Here is an 18,802-nt window from a genome sequence, read left to right as displayed (position 1 = left end):
AGTCCCATGCTGGCCTCCCCACTGTCGGTCTGGGGTCCAAGAGCTCTCCCCTGTTCAGATCAGCTGTCTCTGCTGGTTTTGCCAGCCCATTCTTTGCCAATTTGCTCATCACTCCTCTCTCTCTGTTACTGGGTTCCTTGGGTTCAGTTCAGTGATTAATTGTGTGTTTGCCTCTGCTTCCATCAGTCACAGGATGAAGGCTCCCTGATGGTTATAGACATCAAGTTCATTATCAGGAATGGGCATTTGAGGTGGTCTCTCCACTATTGCTTAGCTTGCCAATTGGTGTTATCCCTTTAGATCACTCGAGGTCACTCTGGTACCTGATCTGTCTTCGATACTATGATTCCCTCTTCCCCCTATTCTACCCCCACCCACTCAACTTCCTGTTCCCCCATGACCAACTCTCTTCCTCTTCACCCCCTCTCTTCTTCCCAGGTCCCACCCCCCCCCTGAACCCCTCGCCGTGTTCCCCATCCATTCAGAGGATCTTGTCTCAATCCTCTTCTCTTGGGTACTATGTATATATGCATATCTTTTAGGCTCTTTCCTGTTTCCCAGACTCTATCAGTGGAAGTGCAGACTGGCACTATCCTGATCCATGTTTAAAATCCATATATGAGTGAGTACATACCATGTTTGTCTTTTTGCGACTGGGTTACCTCACTCAGGATGGTTTCTTCCAGTGCTATCCATTTCCCTGCGAATTTCAAGATTCCATTGTTTTTTTCTGCTGAGTAATACTCCATTGTGTAAATGTACCACATTTTCTCTATCCACTCTTCAGTTGAGGGGCATCTAGGTTGCTTCCAGGTTCTGGCTATTACAAAAAATGCTGCTATGAACATAGTGGAGCAGATGCCCTTGTTGTATGAACTTGCCTCATTTGGATGTATGCCTAAGAGTGGAATTGCTGGGTCTAATGGTAGATTAATTCCCATTTTCCTGAGGAATCTCCATACTGATTTCCAAAGAGGCTGTATGAGTCGGCACTCCCACCAGCAGTGGAGTAGTGTTCCTCTCTCTCCACATCCTCTCCAGCATAAATTATCTTCGGTGTTGTTGATTCTAGCCATTCTGACAGGAGTAAGATGGTATCTCAGAGTTGTTTTGATTTGCATTTCCCTGATGGCTAAGGATGTTGAGCACTTTCTTAAGTGTCTCTTGGCCATTTTAGCCTCCTCTACTGAGAATTCTCTATTTAGCTCTGTACCCCACCTTTTAATTGGATCCTTTGGTGTTTTGGAGACTTGTTTCTTGAGTTCTTTGTAAATTTTGGAGATTAGCCCTCTGTCAGATGTGGAGTTAGTGAATATCTTTTCCCATTCTGTGGCCTGCCTTTTTGTCTTTTTGACTGTGTCCTTTGCCTTACAGAAGCTTTTTAGTTTCACAAGGTCCCATTTGTTAATTGTCGATCTCAGTGCCTGTGCCACTGGTGTTATGTTTAGGAAGTGGTCTCCTGTACCAACTCGTTGAAGAGTATCTCCACTTTCTCTTCTAAAAGTTTCAGTGTGGCTGGATTTATGTTGAGATCTTTGATCCATTTGGACTTAAGTTTTGTACAAGGCGATAAACATGGATCTATCTGCAGTCTTCTGCATACCAGTACCCAGTTATGCCAGCACCATTTGTTGAAGATGCTTTCTTTTTTCCATTGTACAGTTTTAGCTTCTTTGTCAAAAATCAAGTGTTCATAGGTGTGTGGGTTAAAATTAGGGCTTTCGATTCGGTTCCATTGGTCTACCTGCCTATTTTTGTGCCATCAGGACTATAGCTCTATAATAGAGCTTGAAGTCAGGTATGGTGATGCCTCCTGTAGTTCCTTTATTGTATAGGGATGTTTTGGCTATCCTGGGCCTTTTGTTTTTCCATATAAAGTTGATTAATGTTCTTTCCAGGTCCTTGAAGAATTGTGATGGAATTTTGATAGGGATTGCATTGAATCTGTAGACTGCTTTTGGCAAGATTGCCATTTTTATTATGTTGATCCTACCAATCCAAGAGCATGGGAGATCTTTCCATTTTCTGGTATCTTCTTTGATTTCTTTCTTTAAAGACACAAAGTTCTTGATATACAGGTCTTTCACTTCCTTGGTTAACATTATCCCTAGATATTTGATGCTGTTTTTTGCTATTTTAAGGGTGATGTTTCTCTGATTTCTTTCTCAGTCACTTCATCATCTGTATATAATAGGGCCACTGATTTTTTTGAGTTTACCTTGTATCCTGCCACATTGCTGAAGGTGTTTATCAGCTCTAGGAGTAACCTTGCGGAGTTTTTTGGGTCACTTATGTAAACTATCATATCATCTGCAAATAGTGAAAGTTTGACTTCTTCTTTTCCTATTTGTATCCCCTTTATCTCCTTTTGTTGTCTTATTGCTGTAGCTAGAACTTCAAGTACAATATTGAAGAGATATGGAGAGAGTGGACAGCCTAGTCTTGTTCCTGATTTTAGAGGAATTGCTTTGAGTTTCTCTCCATTTAGTTTGATGTTAGCTGTTGGTTTACTGTATATTGCTTTTATTATATTCAGGTACGTTCCTGTTATCCCTGATCTCTCTAGGTCCTTTATCATGAAGGGGTTCTGGATTTTGTCAAAGGCTTTTTCAGCATCTAGTGCGATGATCATGTGGTTTTTCTTTTGCAGATTGTTAATATGGTGGATTACATTGATAGATTTTCTAATGTTGAACCATCCCTGCATTCCTGGGATGAAGCCTACTTGATCATGGTGGATGATTTTTCTGATGTGTTCTTGAATCCGGTTTGCTAGTATTTTATTGAGTATTTTTGCATCAGTGTTCATGAGGGAAATTGGTCTATAGTTCTCTTTCTTAGTTGTGTCTTTGTGTGGCTTGGGTATCAAGGTAATTGTAGCCTCGTAGAAAGAGTTTGGCAGTGAGCCTCCTGCTTCTATTGTGTGGAATACTTTGAGGAGTATTGGAATTAGCTCTTCTTTGAATTTCTGGTAGAATTCTGCACTGAAGCCATCTGGGCCTGGGCTTTTTTTGTTTGGGAGACTTTTGATGACTGCTTCTATTTCATTAGGGGTTATAGGTCTGTTTAGATTGTTTATCTGTTCTTGATTTAGTTTTGGCAAGTGATATCTATCCAGGAAATTGTCCATTTCCTTTAAATTTTCAAATTTTGTGGAGTACAGATTTTCAAAGTATGCCCTGATGATTCTCTGGATTTCCTCAGAGTCCGTTGTTATGTCCCCTTTTTCATCCCTGATTTTGTTAATTAGCATGCTCTCTCTCTGTCTTTTGGTTAGTTTGGACAGAGGATTGTCTATTTTGTTGATTTTCTCAAAGAACCAACTCTTAGTTTCATTGATTCTTCTCAGTGTTTTCCTGGTTTCTACTTGATTGATTTCAGCCCTCAATTTGATTATTTCCTGGCGTCTGCTCCTCCTGGGGGAGTTTGCTTCTTTTTGTTCTAGAACATTCAGCTGTGCTATTAATTCTCTAGTATGACTGTTCTCCAGTTTTTTCATGTGGGCACTTAGTGCTATCAACTTTCCTCTCAGCACTGCTTTCAAAGTGTCCCATAAGTTTGTGTATGTTGTGTCTTCATTCTCATTGAAATCGAGGAAGTCTTTAATTTCTTTTTTTATTTGTTCCTTTACCCAGGGATGGTGCAATTGTGCATTGTTCAATCTCCATGAGTTTGTAGGGTTTCTGCGATTTGTGTTATTGTTGAATTCTAATGTTAATGCATGGTGGTCTGATAAGATGCAGGGGGTTATTCCAATTTTTTTGTATCTGTGGAGATTTGCTATGTTTCCTATTATGTGGTCAATTTTAGAGAAGGTTCCATGTGGTGCCGAGAAGAAGGTATATCCCTTTGTATTTGGGTGGAATGTTCTATAGATGTCTGTTAAACCCAGTTGGGTCATAACTTCTATTAGTTCTTTTGTTTCTTTGTTAAGTTTCTGTCTGGAGGTCCTGTCTAGCGGTGAGAGCGGAGTGTTGAAGTCTCCTACTATTAGTGTGTGAGATTTTATGTGCATTTTGAGCTTTAGTAATGTTTCTTTCACAAATGTAGGTGCCTTTGTATCTGGGGCATAGATGTTTAAAATTGAGACTTTGTCTTAATGTATTTTTCCTTTGATGAATATGAAGTGTCCTTCTTCATCTCTTTTGATTGATTTTAATTTGAAGTCTAATTTGTTAGATATTAGGATTGCTACACCCGCTTGTTTCTTGGGACCGTTTGATTGGAAGATCTTTTCCCAACCCTTTACTCTGAGATAACGTCTGTCTTTGATGTTGAAATGTGTTTCTTGTATGCAGCAGAAGGAAGGGTTCTGTCTTCGTATCCATTCTGCTAGTCTGTGTCTTTTTATAGGCAAGTTGAGGCCGTTGACATTGAGGGATATTAATGACCATTGATTGGTGATCCTTGTTTGTGCTTGATTTATTGTTAGTGAAGTTATTTTGTGTAGTTTCTCCTCCCTTTTTCTTTTGGTGTTTTGTATAGTGTGATTATATATTGCCTGTGTCTTTGTGAATGTAGTTATCTTCCTTGGCTCTAGGTTTTCCTTCTAGCATTTTATGTAGAGCTGGATTCATGGATACGTATTCTTTAAATCTGGCTTTGTCATGGAATATTTTGTTTTCTCCATCTATGGTAATTGAGAGCTTTGCTGGATATAGTAGTCTAGGCTGGCATCCTTGTTCCCTTAGCATTTGTAGGACATCTGTCCAGGATCTTCTGGCTTTCATCGTTTCCATTGAGAAGTCAGGTGTAATTCGGATAGGTCTGCCTTTCTATGTTACTTGGCCTTTTTCTTTAGCTGCTCTTAATATTTTCTCTTTACTCTGTAGGTTTGATGTTTTGATTATTATATGGCGAGGTGACTTCTTTTTTTGGTCAAGCCTATTTGGTGTTCTGTAAGATTCTTGTACTTTCATAGGCATATCTTTCTTTAGGTTAGGGAAGTTTTCTTCTATGATTTTGTTGAATATGTTTTCTGTACCTTTAAGTTGAATTTCTTCACCTTCTTCTATACCTGTTATTCTCAGGTTTGGCTTCTTCACGGTGTCCCATATTTCCTGGATATTTTGTATTAAGGATTTGTTGGTTTTGAGATTTTCTTTGGTTGACGACTCTATATCCTCTAATGAGTCTTCAACACCTGAGATTCTCTCTTCTATCTCTTGTATTCTTGCATCTGTAGTTCCTGATTGTTTACCCAGCTTTTTATTTCCAGCATCCCCTTGTTCTGTGTTTTCTTTATCGTTTCTATTTCAGCTTTCAATCCTTCAACTGTTTGAGTTGTTTCCTTAATTTTTTTGGTTGTTTTTTCTTGGTGCTCTTTAGATTCTTTGAGAGATTTGTTCATTTCTTGAATTTTTTCCCCATTTCATGGATTTTTTGTTTGTTTTTTCTTCTATTTCTTTAAGGGATTTCCTTGTTTCTTCTTTGAGGGTCTCCATCATCTTCATGAAATAATTTTTAAGGTCTGTCTCCTCTTCTTCGTCTATGTAGTGCTTTTCGGGTCTTGCTGGTGTTGGATCCCTGGATTCTGGTGGGGTCATGTTGGTGTTTCTATTGCTGAGTGATCTCTTCTTCTGTCTTCTTCCCATCTCTTCTTCCAGTGGGTGCTGGTGGGGTCTTTCCGTCTCCACTGGTCTCCTTCCTTCCTGCAGCTGAAGCTGGGGATGCTGACACGGAGTTTGGGTCCTGGTAGGGCTGATGTCTTTCCTGAAGCTGAACTCGCTGGGGTTGGGGTCTTGGAATTGTTGACTTCTTTGCTGTGTGGGCAGGTCTCCTGAAGCTGTACTCGCTGGGGTTGGGGTCTTGGAAGGGCTGATGTCTTTCCTGAAGCTGGACTCACTGGAGTTGGTGTCTTGGAGGGGCTGATGTCTTTCCTGAAGCTGGACTCGCTGGGGTTGGGGTCTTGGAGGGGCTGATGTCTTTCCTGTGTGGGCGGGTCTTGTGGATGCCAGGAGCGGCCCGGAAGATCAAGGGGGATGGGTGATGGGCGGGCGGTCCCCGCGGGAGACCCAATCTCACCTGAAGCTGGACTCGCTGGGGTTGGGGTCTTGGAGCGGTTTTTTTTTTTTTCACTGAGTAATACTCCATTGTGTAAATGTACCACATTTTCTCCATCCATTCTTCAGGTGAGGGGCATCTAGGTTGCTTCCAGGTTCTGGCTATTACAAATAATGCTGCTATGAACATAGTTGAACAGATGTCCTTGTTGTATGAATATGCATTCTTTGCGTATATGTCCAAGAGTGGCATTACTGGATCTTGAGGTAGACCGATTCTCATTTTCCTGAGAAACCACCATACTGATTTCCAAACTGGGCTGTACAATTTTTCACTCCCACCAGCACTGGAGGAGTGTTTCCCTTTCTCCACATCCTCTCCAGCATAGACTGTCTTTGGTGGTTTTGATTTTAGCCATTCTGACAGGAGCAAGATGGTATCTCAGAGTTGTTTTGATTTGCATTTCCCTGATGACTAAGGATACTGAGCACTTTAAGTGTCTTTCAGCCATTTTAGATTCCGCTATTGAGAATTCTCTGTTTAGTTCTGAACCTCACAATTTAATTGGATGGTTTGGTGTTTTGGTGGCTAGCTTCTTGAGGTCTTTGTATATTTTGGAGATCAGCCCTCTGTCAGATGTGAGGTTGGTGAATATCTTTCCCATTCTGTGGGCTGTTGTGTTGTCTTGTCGACTGTGTCCTTTGCCTTGCAGAAGCTTCTCAGTTTCAGGAGGTCCCATTTCTTAATTGTCGATCTCAGTGCCTGTGCTACTGGTATTATGTTCAGAAAGCTGTCTCCTGTACCAATTCGTTCAAGAGTACCTCTCACTTTCTCTTCTAAGAGGTTCAGTGTGACTGGATTTATGTTGAGGTCTTTGATCCATTTGGACTTAAGTTTTATGCATGGCAATAAATAAGGATCTATCTGCAGTCTTCTACATGTCAGCATCCTATTATGCCAGCACCATTTGTTGAAGTTACTTTTTTTTCCTTTGTGTAACTTTAGCTTCTTTGTCAAAAATCAAGTGTTCGTAGGTGTGTGGGTTAATGTCAGGGTTTTCATTTTGATTCGATTGGTCTACCTGTTTTTGTGCCAATACCAAGCTTTTTTTCAGGACTGTAGCTCTATCATAGAACTTGAAGTCAGGGATGGTGATGCCTCCGGAAGTTCCTTTATTGTATGTACAGTGTTGTTTTGGCTATCTTGGGTTTTTTTGTTTTTCTATATAAAGTTGAGTATTGTTCTTTCAAGGTCTGTGACGAATTGTGTTGGGATTTTGATGGGGATTTCACTGTATCTGTAGATTGCTTTTGGCAAGATTGCCATTTTTACTATGTTGATCCTAGCTATCCAAGAGCATGGGAGATCTTTCCATTTTTCTTTAAAGACTCAAAGTTCTTGTTATACAGGTCTATCACTTGTTTGGTTAGTGTTACCCCAAGATATTTTATGTTGTTTGTAGAATCGTTTCTTTCCTTTTGTCAAACTCTTGATTAAGAGAGTTTCAGAAAAGGAAAAATATTTAAAGAATAAAAAATAAGGACTAAATATAAAGGAGAAGCCTGAGTCATGTGGAAGAGAGCCTGTGTGGAGTTCCCACTGTGTATCCTGGCTGTCCTTAAACTCCCAGCGATCTACCTGCTTCTGCCTTTCAAGTGCAGGGACTAAAGGTATGTGCCACTATGCCTGGCATTATTTTTGCTGCTCACAATAATGACATATGTCAATATAGTCCATTGAGGGTTGTTTTCCTGTTACTTTTGTCCAGGTTACTTATTAGAAATTACTTTGTATGCTAAATATGGTGCTCAGCCAGAAATATTTTTTAAAAATATTGGTTTTGGGGTTTGAGAGATAGTTCAGCAATTAAGAGCACTGGCTGCCTTTCCAGAGGATCTGGATTCAATTCCCAGCACACACATGGCAGCTTACAACTATCTGTAACTCCAGTTCCAAGGGATCTGACACCCTCACACAGATATATATGTAGGCAAAAAATAAATAAATAAATAAATAATGTAAAAACAACAACACTAGTATTTATGGAGCATAGAGTTATCAGAGGACTTTTGAGTTAGCCTCTCATGGGCCAGTAGGCTGAGTGATGACAACTATGTAAATAGGACGTGAAATTCATTCAAAAGAAATCTATATAGCATGATGGGTACTCCTGTAATCCCAGGATTTGGGATAAAAGTAAGACTTAGGGCTGGAGAGATGGCTCAGAGGTTAAGAGCACTGCTTGCTCTAGTAGAGGTCCTGAGTTCAATTCCCATTCTCTCTATAATGAGAAACTAGTACCCTCCTCTGACATGTATACATAATAAATAAAAAATTAATCTTAAAACAAGTAAGACCTGTAAATATTTTCTATTCTTCTCATGTGGACGTGTATGAATTCTGTAATTTCAGAATTTCTAATCTTCCCTTTTGTTTTGCTTGGGGCCTTAGTGAATTTTGTAATGAAAAACATCGTACATGGTTTGTCTCACTTTTGGGGTCTTTTTTTGGGGGGGGTGAGGGGGTCTTATCGCCTTTTTCCAGTTAGTTTTTATTTTTGTTACCGTGTTTTTTGCTTTGTTTGGTTTGGGGCTTTTCATTTTTGGTGTTTGTTATTTTTTTTTCCAAGACAGGGTTTCTGTGTAACAACCCTAGTTGTCCTGGAACTCCCTTTGAAGTCCAGACGGGACTCAAACTCAACAGAAATCTGCCTGTCTCTGCCTCCCAAGTGCTGGGATTAGAGGCATGTACCACCACCACCCTTTGTTTGTTTTAAAGAGTAAGAGAAAGGACATAAAATTGGGTGGGTTGGAAGGAGTTCTAGAAGGTGAAAACCATGATCAAAATATATTGAATGAAAAAAATTTAATAAAAATTGATTACATAAAACAACAGTATACATTTCATACTAAAAAAAATCATCTAACCCCTATTTACTTCCTTATATTCCTTATATTTCCTATGTATAATTGGTTTTTTCTTATTTACAAAAATGTTAAAGAATGGGAAATTTTATTTTATTGAAGAAAGTTTCATGGAAAGTTGAACAGATGTTTCTGACTTTTAAAGAGATTGTCAGCACAGGTGGTGGTGGTGCATGCCTGGTTTACAGAGTGAGTTCCAGGACAGCCAAGGCTGCAAGGTGAAACCCTGTCTTGAAAAACAAAAAACAAAACAAAAACAAAAAACAAAAACACATTTTAAGTTTTAACTCTTAATTATGTATAAACTTAAATCCAGAGACATAATGTAGAATAGTCTGTCTCATGGTAACTTTTTGGTTCTGGTCTTTTGAAATTGTCTGTTTTCCTCTTCTCACGTTTCAGAATTGCAAATGCCACTCCCATCCCAGGAGACTTGCTCCGAGAAAATACAGATGAAGTGTTTCCAGATGAACAGCTTAGTGATGGGGAGAATGGAATCCCTGTTGGTGTATCACCAGATAAATTGCCTGGATCTCTAGGGCATGCTCGCCCTCAGGAAAAGGATGTCTGGGAAGAGATGGATATCAACAAGAATAAGATAAAGCTTGGAATTTGTAAGGTACATATTTCTTGTACAGGAAGTGATCTCTTTCTATACTTTCTACTTTTCTCTTGTTGCTACACAGTTTAGAGTGTGTGTGTATGCAAAGGTCAGAAGACAACCTGCAGGAGTTCTTCTCTCTATCATGTTACTCCTGGAGATCAAACCCTGGTCATCTTCATCAAAGCATTCCATAGTTTTACCAGGGAAGAGCCTCCATACTGGTTATCCAATAACAAGGTACTGGACCCTGAAATGGTATATATACAAGTAACATTGTATGGACTGAGCAGGTTGGTTGATGTACTTAGGAAGATATCTACATACATATGTAATGACAGTTGAAATGAGGCCATGAATTTGAGAGTTGAGGGGCCAACTGTGCATGTGGAGGGTTAGAGGGGTGGAGGGAAGAAAGGGAAGGGGGAAAATTTAATAAAAAAAAAAAAACAGCTTCTTAAGCTTGGTGGCAAGAAACTTTATCCACTAAATAATTCCACCAATTTATGATTCTCAGTTTTGAGTGTAAAGTAGAACAGAATTGTTATTTGTTTTTTATTTTTTTTAAATTCATTTTTCTGCTGGATGTTGATAGCTCACACCCTTAATCCCAGCACTTGGGAGGCAGAGGCAGGTGGATCTCTGTGAGTTCAAGGTCTGCCTGGTCTACAGAGTGAGTTCCATGACAACCGCCAAAATAATACAGAGAAACCCTGTCTCAAAAATCACAAAAAAAGAAAATTATTTTTCATGTATGTATATATTACTGTTGTTTACATTTACATATTTGCACCACGTGTGTGTCTGTGGAAGTCAGAAGAAGTCATCAGATCCCTTGGAACTGGAGTTATGAATGGTTGTGAATTCTGGGAACTAAACTCGGGTCCTCTGCAAGTAGCAAATTATCTTAACCACTGAGCCATCTCTCCAGCCCCCTTGCTAATTACTTTAAGTATTTGAAATGGTGATATTTTAGTTAGTATGGTCCAAAGTGCTCATATTTAGATACAAAGTATTAATATTCATTGTGTTTTATGGAAAAGATATTTAAAATAAATCAGGTGTGGGAGTATGATATAGCGGTAGAGCAGTTGCCTGGCATGCATGAGGGTTCCATCTCTACCATTACCGTAAAAGAACAGAAGAAAGGAGGAAGGAGGGAAAACATGAGAACAAACAGAAAAGAAATATCATTCCAAATAATGTGACAGAGCTCTATGCCTTTCCTTGACTCTGTTCAGTTGAGCTCTGTGCACAGCCCTGGTGTATTGTCTTTAATAAGGTGAAAAGGCCAAAAGGCCAGGAGTGAGAAGATCGCAGATGGCATTCGATCACGAACTCTTCCTGGCCAGCTTTCAGCCAATCAGCCTTTTATTAACAATAAGAACAGTGCACATTTACAGTGTACAAACATTGTTCCCTAGCATTTCCCCCTTTTTGTCTAATTAAAAAGAAGTTTCAATATAAGTCACAATATCCAGTCTATTTGCATTTGGCAAAATCAAAGAAAATACTCCATTATCTGTCCTATCTTTGTGAGTCCAAAGATTTATACCTAATTTGTTTTCTATCATAACTAAGGAAAACTGTAAGTTTAACTAGTCTTTAAGTCCATGAAAGACCCCAGATAGTTGTAATGTTACCAATGACAGGGACATCAGACTGCCTGGACAGTTATCCAGAGTTCTTCTGCAATGCTGGGTCATTCAACCCTAACCTACAGGCCTAGCATATCTGACAGACTTCCCTGTGAAGTAGGGAATCTTGAAAGATTGTCCTATCTTGCCTTGGCAAAGTTTGACAGTTGCCTTTCTTGTGTCCTGATGGTCCAGTTTGGACAGTAACTGTCAGCAATTGAGGCAAGGACAGTTTTTGGATAGTTTTTGCCTAAATAAAACAAGCTTCTTATGGAGTTTCTTCAATGCCCATCATTTTCTCTGAAGTACCTTGGTGCTGCCAGGAGCAGATATATCTCAGTTTCATGAAAAACCTTAGGTCTTAGGTTATTAAACATTAATTCTGTAGGTCTCTGAAGTGTTTGAAGACCATCTATTTAAAAGTATCTATGTGACCTTGAAAACATATCTAACATGACTATAAGTTTGACTATTATAGATGACTACTAACTCTCATTTCTTAACTATACATTAAATTTTTAAATGAACTTCATAAGCAGAATACTCTAGCTGAGAGTGGAAACATATATTCAGTATTACATAATTAACCTTAAATTTGTATCACTAAACCAAGCCAAACTCCATACCAATGTAAAATATTTAAGATTAATAGTTGTTTTTGGATTAAAGTAGATTCAATAATAATGATGTACCCTTTATTCTGTCATTTCTGTTTTGTTTTGTTTTTCAAGACAGGATTTCTCTGAGTAATAGATCTGGCTGCCCAGAACTCTTTGTAGACCAGGGTGGTCTCAAACTCACTGAGATTTGCCTGCCTCTGCCTCCCAAGTGCTGTGATTAAAGGTGTGTGCTACCATCTGGCCCTATCCTAGCATTTCTATATCCCCCCTTTTCTTTTTAGAAAGAGATCTCTGAATCTAATCTCCTTTGTTCAGCTGTTTTTTCCTGACCATTACCAACCCCCCTGAAATGATAATAAACACCATAATCCAGTTTCTGGGGATGTGGGTATAGTTCCCTGTTGATTGGGGCACTGGCAATCTTTGGGGGATCCTGAGAAAATTCAGGATTACGGTCAAGTCCTGGCTGGAGTATTCTGTGAGGCTCGATCATCTCAGCCAGGAGCCTAGAAGCTGTTCTGGATGCAGAATTCTGATGAAGAGACTCTAACCAAGTTATTTTGAGATTCTGGATCTCCTTCTAACCACATGAGTCTTTAAACTGGTAAGCAGTGTGGCTAGGGTCAAAGGGTGTGGCTTTGGCAACTGACTTCCACCCATTACTTGGTTTCCTGAGAGCCTAGTCTCATGGAAGAGAGACGTTTACTGCCTGCTAATGTTTACAATGTAAGAAGTGAAGATCTTTAAGCATTTTTAGACTATTTTTGTACCAAAAAACTTTTAAATAAGTTCATACTAAAAGTGAATATAAACCTAATATAACTGACTACAAAGGATTAGTAAACAGAAATTTATTGAAATAAAACTATTACCATCTAAATATTTTTAATTGTGTGCATGTGTGTACAGGTACCTGTGGCAGCCAAAGGCTTCAGAGCTCCTAGAATTGGAGTTAAAAGTCATTGTGAATCACATGATATGGGTGCTGGGACTCAAAACCCAGTCCTCTGTAAGAACAGTAGATGGTCTTAACTGCTTAGCCATTTCTCCAGCCCCAAAGTCAAATATCTTAAGGTGCTTGCCACCTAGCCTGGCAGTTCACATGGAAGGAGAGTTGTTCTCTGATTGCCAAACTCACATGTGGGAGGGGCACATATGTGTAGCCAGTCTTGTCTTTGTTCAGCCAGCCAACTTCTAAATAATAATATGGTGACTTGTTATTAATTATGAAAGCTCAGCTTTAGCTTAAACTTGTTTCTAACTAGCTCTTATAACTTAAATTAGCTTGCTTATGTTAATCCATGTTTTACCATGTGACTTTTTACCTTTCTTTTATTCTCCCCATGTGTCCATGGCATATTCTGCATGCCTGTAATCATCTTCTCTTCTTTTCTCTCCTTGGAAATCCTGTCTATATCTCCTGTCTAACAATTGGCCATTCAGTGCTTTATTAAACCAATCAGAAGGTGTCTTGGCAAAGACACATCGCTACCTTGTAAACAAATATTCCATAACACATACACACATATAATTAAGCAAGAAAATACATGAATACAATTTTTAAACTTAAAGTAAAAAAAATATTAGAGCTGGGCAGTAGTGGTACATGCCTTAATCCCAGCACTCGGGAGACAGGGACAGACAGATCTCTGTGAGTTCAAGGCCAGCCTGGTCTGCAGAGTGAGTTCCAGGACAGCCAGAGATATATAATAAAATACAGCCTTGGAAAAACAAGTAAACAAAACAATTTTTTTTATTTTCTGAAAACACGTGTAATCATTTTGTTATTATTTCAGCGGTTTCAGTGATTTCTTTCATGTATAATATTTGAAATATTTTTCATGTTTCTTTTTATATTTTTTTTAGGCTGCTACTGAAGAAGAAAATAGCCATGGTCACATCAACGGTATTCCCAATGCTCCAAGCCTTGGCTCACCAATTCGTGTCCGATCAGAGATTACTCAGCCAGATAGGGATGTCCCGTTAGTAAGGAAGTTACGTTCCATTCACAGCTTTGAGCTAGAAAAACGACTGACACTGGAGCCAAAGCCAGATACTGACAAGTTTCTTGAGACCTGGTATGTAATATATATTTTTTCTATTATATTAAGAAATTCTTGTATTTTTATAATGCTGACTCCATTAAAGTTTCCGTTTGTTCATATCATAGTTATATATCACCATCTCTCTCTCTCTCTCTCTCTTTTTTTTTTGGTTTTCCAAGACGGAATTTCTCTGTGTGGTCCTAGCTGTACTCTATTTTCTGTGACCTTGTTAGAAAGTGAACTCTTTGGAGCAACAGTGTAGAGGTAGAAAGGGCACAATAAAGGCAACATTAGACAGGAGTGAGGGGAACACACAGAGAAAAGATGCAGTGGGAAAATACATAGTATTAAGTTTATCACTGTATCCTATTACACTCCTACCCCAAGAAAGAAGAAAAGAGAAACTTTTGAGATCTGTGTGTGTGTGTGTGTGTGTGTGTGTGTGTATATATATATATATATATATATATATATATATATATATATATCATAATGATTGTTGCTTTCGATCAATTAGACACATTCTTTCTATAACAGATTTTGGTAACAAGATGGAAATGAAAATGTAAGATTTGAATTATACTTAAAATTAATGAAAGTCTTCAAGAAAATTACAATGTATGTGATGACACACACTATGGTCCCAACTGTGAAACTGTTGGCGATGAAATGTTCATTTAAGAGAGGCAATGGATTTGGGCTAGGGGTCTTACTCAGTTGGCAGAGTACCTGCATATCATATATGAGGCCCTATGTTCAGTCCCCAGAGAGACATAAAAGTTTGTGTTGTAGTACATGCCTGTAATCTCAGTTGTAGGAAGGGAGAGGCAGGAGGATCAGAAATGTAAGGTCATCCATTATTACATATCCAGATATGATTAAAAGGGTGAATTAGACTTGAACACTGCTTTAACCATTTGGATTACAGTTAAGATGAGAACTAGATATAAGAGAGCAATAGAAATAAACATTTTGGCAAGGACTTCAACTAACAAAAGAGACTTTGAAAGTGGACAGTGTTAGGGAGGAGCAGGAATGGCAAGTAGAGAACATCATCAACCCTGTGAAATTCTGTTTTTTCCATATGTACTCATCACACTTTTGTAAGAATGGTTGTTCATATGGAGCTTATCAGTATGTAATAAAGTTTCTCCAAGGACAATTGAGTAATTTCTTTCTGTTTCCTTAAGCATGGAGAAAATGCAGAAAGATTCCAGTGCAGGAAAGGAGTCTGTTCTCCCTGCTCTGCCTCATAAACCCTGTGTTCCTGTTGGGTCCCGCACTGAGCACATCTGGCACTATGATGAAGAATACCTCCCTGAGGCTTCCAAGCCTGCCTCTGCCAACACTCCAGAGCAGGCAGATGGTGGTGGCAGCAATGGATTTGTAGCTGTTAACTTAAGCTCTTGCAAGCAGGAGGTTGATTCCAAAGAATGGGTGATTGTGGACAAGGAGCAAGACCTTCGGGATTTTAGGACAAATGAGGTGTTAGGCCATAAAACAACTGGAAGCCCTTCAGATGAGGAGCCTGAAGTACTTCAGGTCCTTGAAGGATCACCTCAAGATGAAAAGATCCAAGTAGGTCCTTGGACTGACAACCATCACTTAAAGGAAAGCTCAGGTGTGGTCTTAGCACTTTCTGCAGAATGTCCTGCCACGGCTGCTTCAGAACAGTACACAGATAGGCTAGACCTCCAGGCTGGAGCTGCTAGTCAGTTCCTCACAGTGACTCCCACAAGTCCAATGGAGGCACAAGCAGAAGGACCTCTGACAGCGGTAAGAAACTGATTTTGTTACTTTGTGTTGTCTGCTCAACGAACGTGCTATTGAGAAAAGAGAAGACTGGGGCTAGGGAGGTGACTCAGTCAGTAAATCATTTGCTGTATATACACGAGGTCCTGAGTGCAGAACTCGCACCCACATAAAACCCAGGCATGGCAGTACACATCTGTGACTCCAGCACTGAGTTAGAGCATGTGTGGGGCTGGGAGTCAGGGACAAAGACAAATGGATCCCTGGATCCAGTCTCGTCAAATCACTGAGTTCGAGATCTAGTGAGAGAGCCTGTCTCAAAAAATAAGGTGTGTCCCCACATGCAAGCACATTCCCACAACCCCACATGAACATGCACACACATATACACCGATAAAAAAAAATAAAGGCTAGCTGGCATGGTTATTCATACCCATAATGCCAGAATTTAGGAAGTTATATAAAGAGTACCACTCTAAATTCAAGCCAGGTCTACTTGGGCTACAGAATATAATTTGGTGTCTAAATAAATGAATAAACAAAAGCAGAAAGGTAAGTTAGTTGATCAGTTAAGATTGTACAATAATTAGAGGCTTAAGTTTAGCAAATGGATACATGTAAACAATAGTATTTATACTAAATTCTATAGTCAGCCTTCAATAAGGAAAAAATAAAGCCAGGAGTGGTGGCACTCAACTTTAATCCCAGCAATCAGAAGTCAGAGCAGCTGAATCTCTATGAGTTCAAGGCCAGCCTGGTCTACAGAGTGAGTTCCAGGACTGCCAGGGCTACATAATGAGACCCTGTCTCAGGGGGAAAAAAAGGAAAATAATAATTTAAGTGAGCTTTTCTTTGTTCTAGTGAGATTAATACATGAAGTATCATTATAACCTAATTTTGCAGTAGCATTTATGATTAGACTACAAGTTCTGCCTATTTATGTATATGTATATACAAAAATATAAATTTTTTAAATTATCTTGAAGAATTTCATTATGCATCTGCTAAAAAAGGCCTGTGTTAAGCCATTTGTAGTTTGTTCTTTATATACTGTTAACCAGTCTGAGCCTTTTTTTGAAATCTCTACCCAGAAATTTCTCATGTTTTACATTTCTCTTAATTGTGAGATGCCCACTATAGAAGATATAGAATCTCAAGCCTGGCTTTCAGAACTTGTACTTTTCTAAGTTTGGGATAGAATGAACTTCATTTTTAAATGTTTAAAGGCAGTTGTGGCAAGTTTTCTGGAGAGAACCCTTTTGGAGGAACAATACTGCCAGCTCTCAGCCCTGAGCAGGCCACTGCTGAGAACAGTTGCCTCTTAAGGTAAGCAGTGGCCTGGTGAGCAGTAGGTGTCCAGAAAAGCCAGCCTCGGGCAGAAAGGAAAGCAGCACAACTTCAGCACCTACAAGCAAGATACCAAGCTTCCTTGAGTTCTGTACTCATCAGGCAGTCTTCCTTTCTAACATGATAGCTTCAGCATTGTTCCCCAAATTGAAATATTTTTTGTTAAAACACATTTTGATGTACCACATAAGACACTTGGGAAATATACCAATGAAATTTGACTTTATGTAAGAATTTGTCAATGCCCCAAAATAGAGAAATAAATGACTTTTTACTTCTTTTCCAATCAGAATTTAGTTAATTGATCTTCTCTCACATACCCTTCAGGACTGCTTTGTACAATTTTATAGGTTGTTTGTGGCATAGAGACCAGCCTAAGGGTTAAATAAGCTAGGATTAATGTCTAGTCCAACCTGAGCTCTGTTTTGTTTGGGATTTCCCCCGGCCCCTCCTGAGTTGTTTATGATTTCAGCTCATGCTTGTAAATCCCAGTTCTCAGGAAACAAAAGGAAGGAGCATTGCTGCATGTTCCAAGCCAGCCTGAGCTACAGAGAAACTCACATGGACCAGGCTTGGTCTTGGTCTTGAACTCCCAAAGATCTGCCTCTTCCCAAGTGCTGGGATTAGAGGCATATGCAATGCTCCCTCCCCCGCCTATACTGTTTTTTTGTTTTGTTTAAATTTATGTGTATGGGTATTCTCCCTGCATATATGTCTGTGTCTCATGTCCATGCCTGGTCAAGAGACCAGAACGGGGTATCAGATCCCCTGGACTGGAGTTACAGACAGGTGTGAGCTGCCATGTGGACACTGGAAACTGAATTCAGATTCTGTACAAGAACAACAAGCACTTTTAACCTCTGAGCCATCTCTCCACCCCCCAAAATGTAATTCTTGTTTTTGTTTTTTTGAGATAGTTTCTGTGTGTAGCCCTGACTGTCTTGGCTATCCTGGAACTTGCTTTGCTCTATAGACCAGGCTGGTCTTAAACTTAGAGATATACCTATCTCTGTACGGGGATTAAAGGTGTGTGCTGCTACCTCCTGCCAAAATGTAAATTTTTAATAGGACAGGAATGTGTAATTTAATTACTTCTGGGCAATGTCACAACCAATACATTATCCTACTACTTGTATCACTTCTAAATTGTCCTTGTTCATGGGTCAATATGAGATATAGGTGTTATAAAACAAAACAAAAACCAGGCTATTTGGTACAAGGGTTTAATTTCTGAAGGTTTTTATTATACTTGAGCCAACTCTTAACATGATGTAACTAAAAATTGATGCTATTCTTCCTGAACTATGTAAACTAATTCCATTTGATAGTTTCCTTGATTGTAATAAATAAATAAGACTTATATACTCATTAGTATGTAGGCTTTAATCTTGAGCATTAATAAAGCTATGAGAACATGAAGGAAACATCATGAAGGTGATTTATAGTATGTGCAGAAAGGCAGGGCCGACACAAGTGAAGAGAAGAGCAGGAGTGACAGAGGCGGTGTGCCTTCGCAGGGCGGGGCAGCTTTCAGCATCCCAGAGACTGAAAGCGTGAAGACTGTTATAAACTGATTGTTGTCGGCCTGGGCTACATAGCAATACCTTGTCTCAAAAGAAAAAAATATTCTCTAACATTATGAATTATAGAAGTTCAAGGTATAAAAGATATAAACGACTTATGGGGAAGTCATTGTTAGTCTATAGGTAACGTGTTTTGAGTGTAGGAATTGCTTTTTGCCTTTGAACTTCAAGGTTAAGGGAGGTATTTGCAGCTACACTTTGAATTAGTTTTTTCTTCTCTTGGACCCTGGGTTTTCTCTTCTCATCCTGTCAGTGTTTGGCAGACTCACTTTCCCAGACTTTGTGAGCCT

At 39.3% G+C, this 18,802-nt stretch overlaps 1 protein-coding gene across 6 annotated transcripts in view; it reads left to right on the top strand.

Moving 5' to 3' along the window:
* The window catches only part of Ttbk2 (tau tubulin kinase 2), a 129,027-nt gene that overhangs the window by 94,917 nt on the left and 15,308 nt on the right, over positions 1 to 18,802 (top strand). For all 6 annotated transcript variants that reach the window (XM_040746124.1, XM_040746125.1, XM_040746126.1 and 3 more), the window contains 3 exons: positions 9,330 to 9,546; positions 13,652 to 13,863; positions 15,021 to 15,606. In XM_040746124.1, the coding sequence (XP_040602058.1) occupies positions 9,330 to 9,546; positions 13,652 to 13,863; positions 15,021 to 15,606 (1,015 nt within the window). The remainder of the gene's footprint in view (positions 1 to 9,329; positions 9,547 to 13,651; positions 13,864 to 15,020; positions 15,607 to 18,802) is intronic.

This window comes from Mesocricetus auratus, unplaced genomic scaffold, assembly GCF_017639785.1.
Source record: "Mesocricetus auratus isolate SY011 unplaced genomic scaffold, BCM_Maur_2.0 Super-Scaffold_100004, whole genome shotgun sequence".
NCBI classification, from domain to species: Eukaryota; Metazoa; Chordata; class Mammalia; order Rodentia; family Cricetidae; genus Mesocricetus; species Mesocricetus auratus.
Note: the sequence above shows the minus strand (reverse complement) of the source record. Positions and strands in the feature narration are given on the sequence as shown.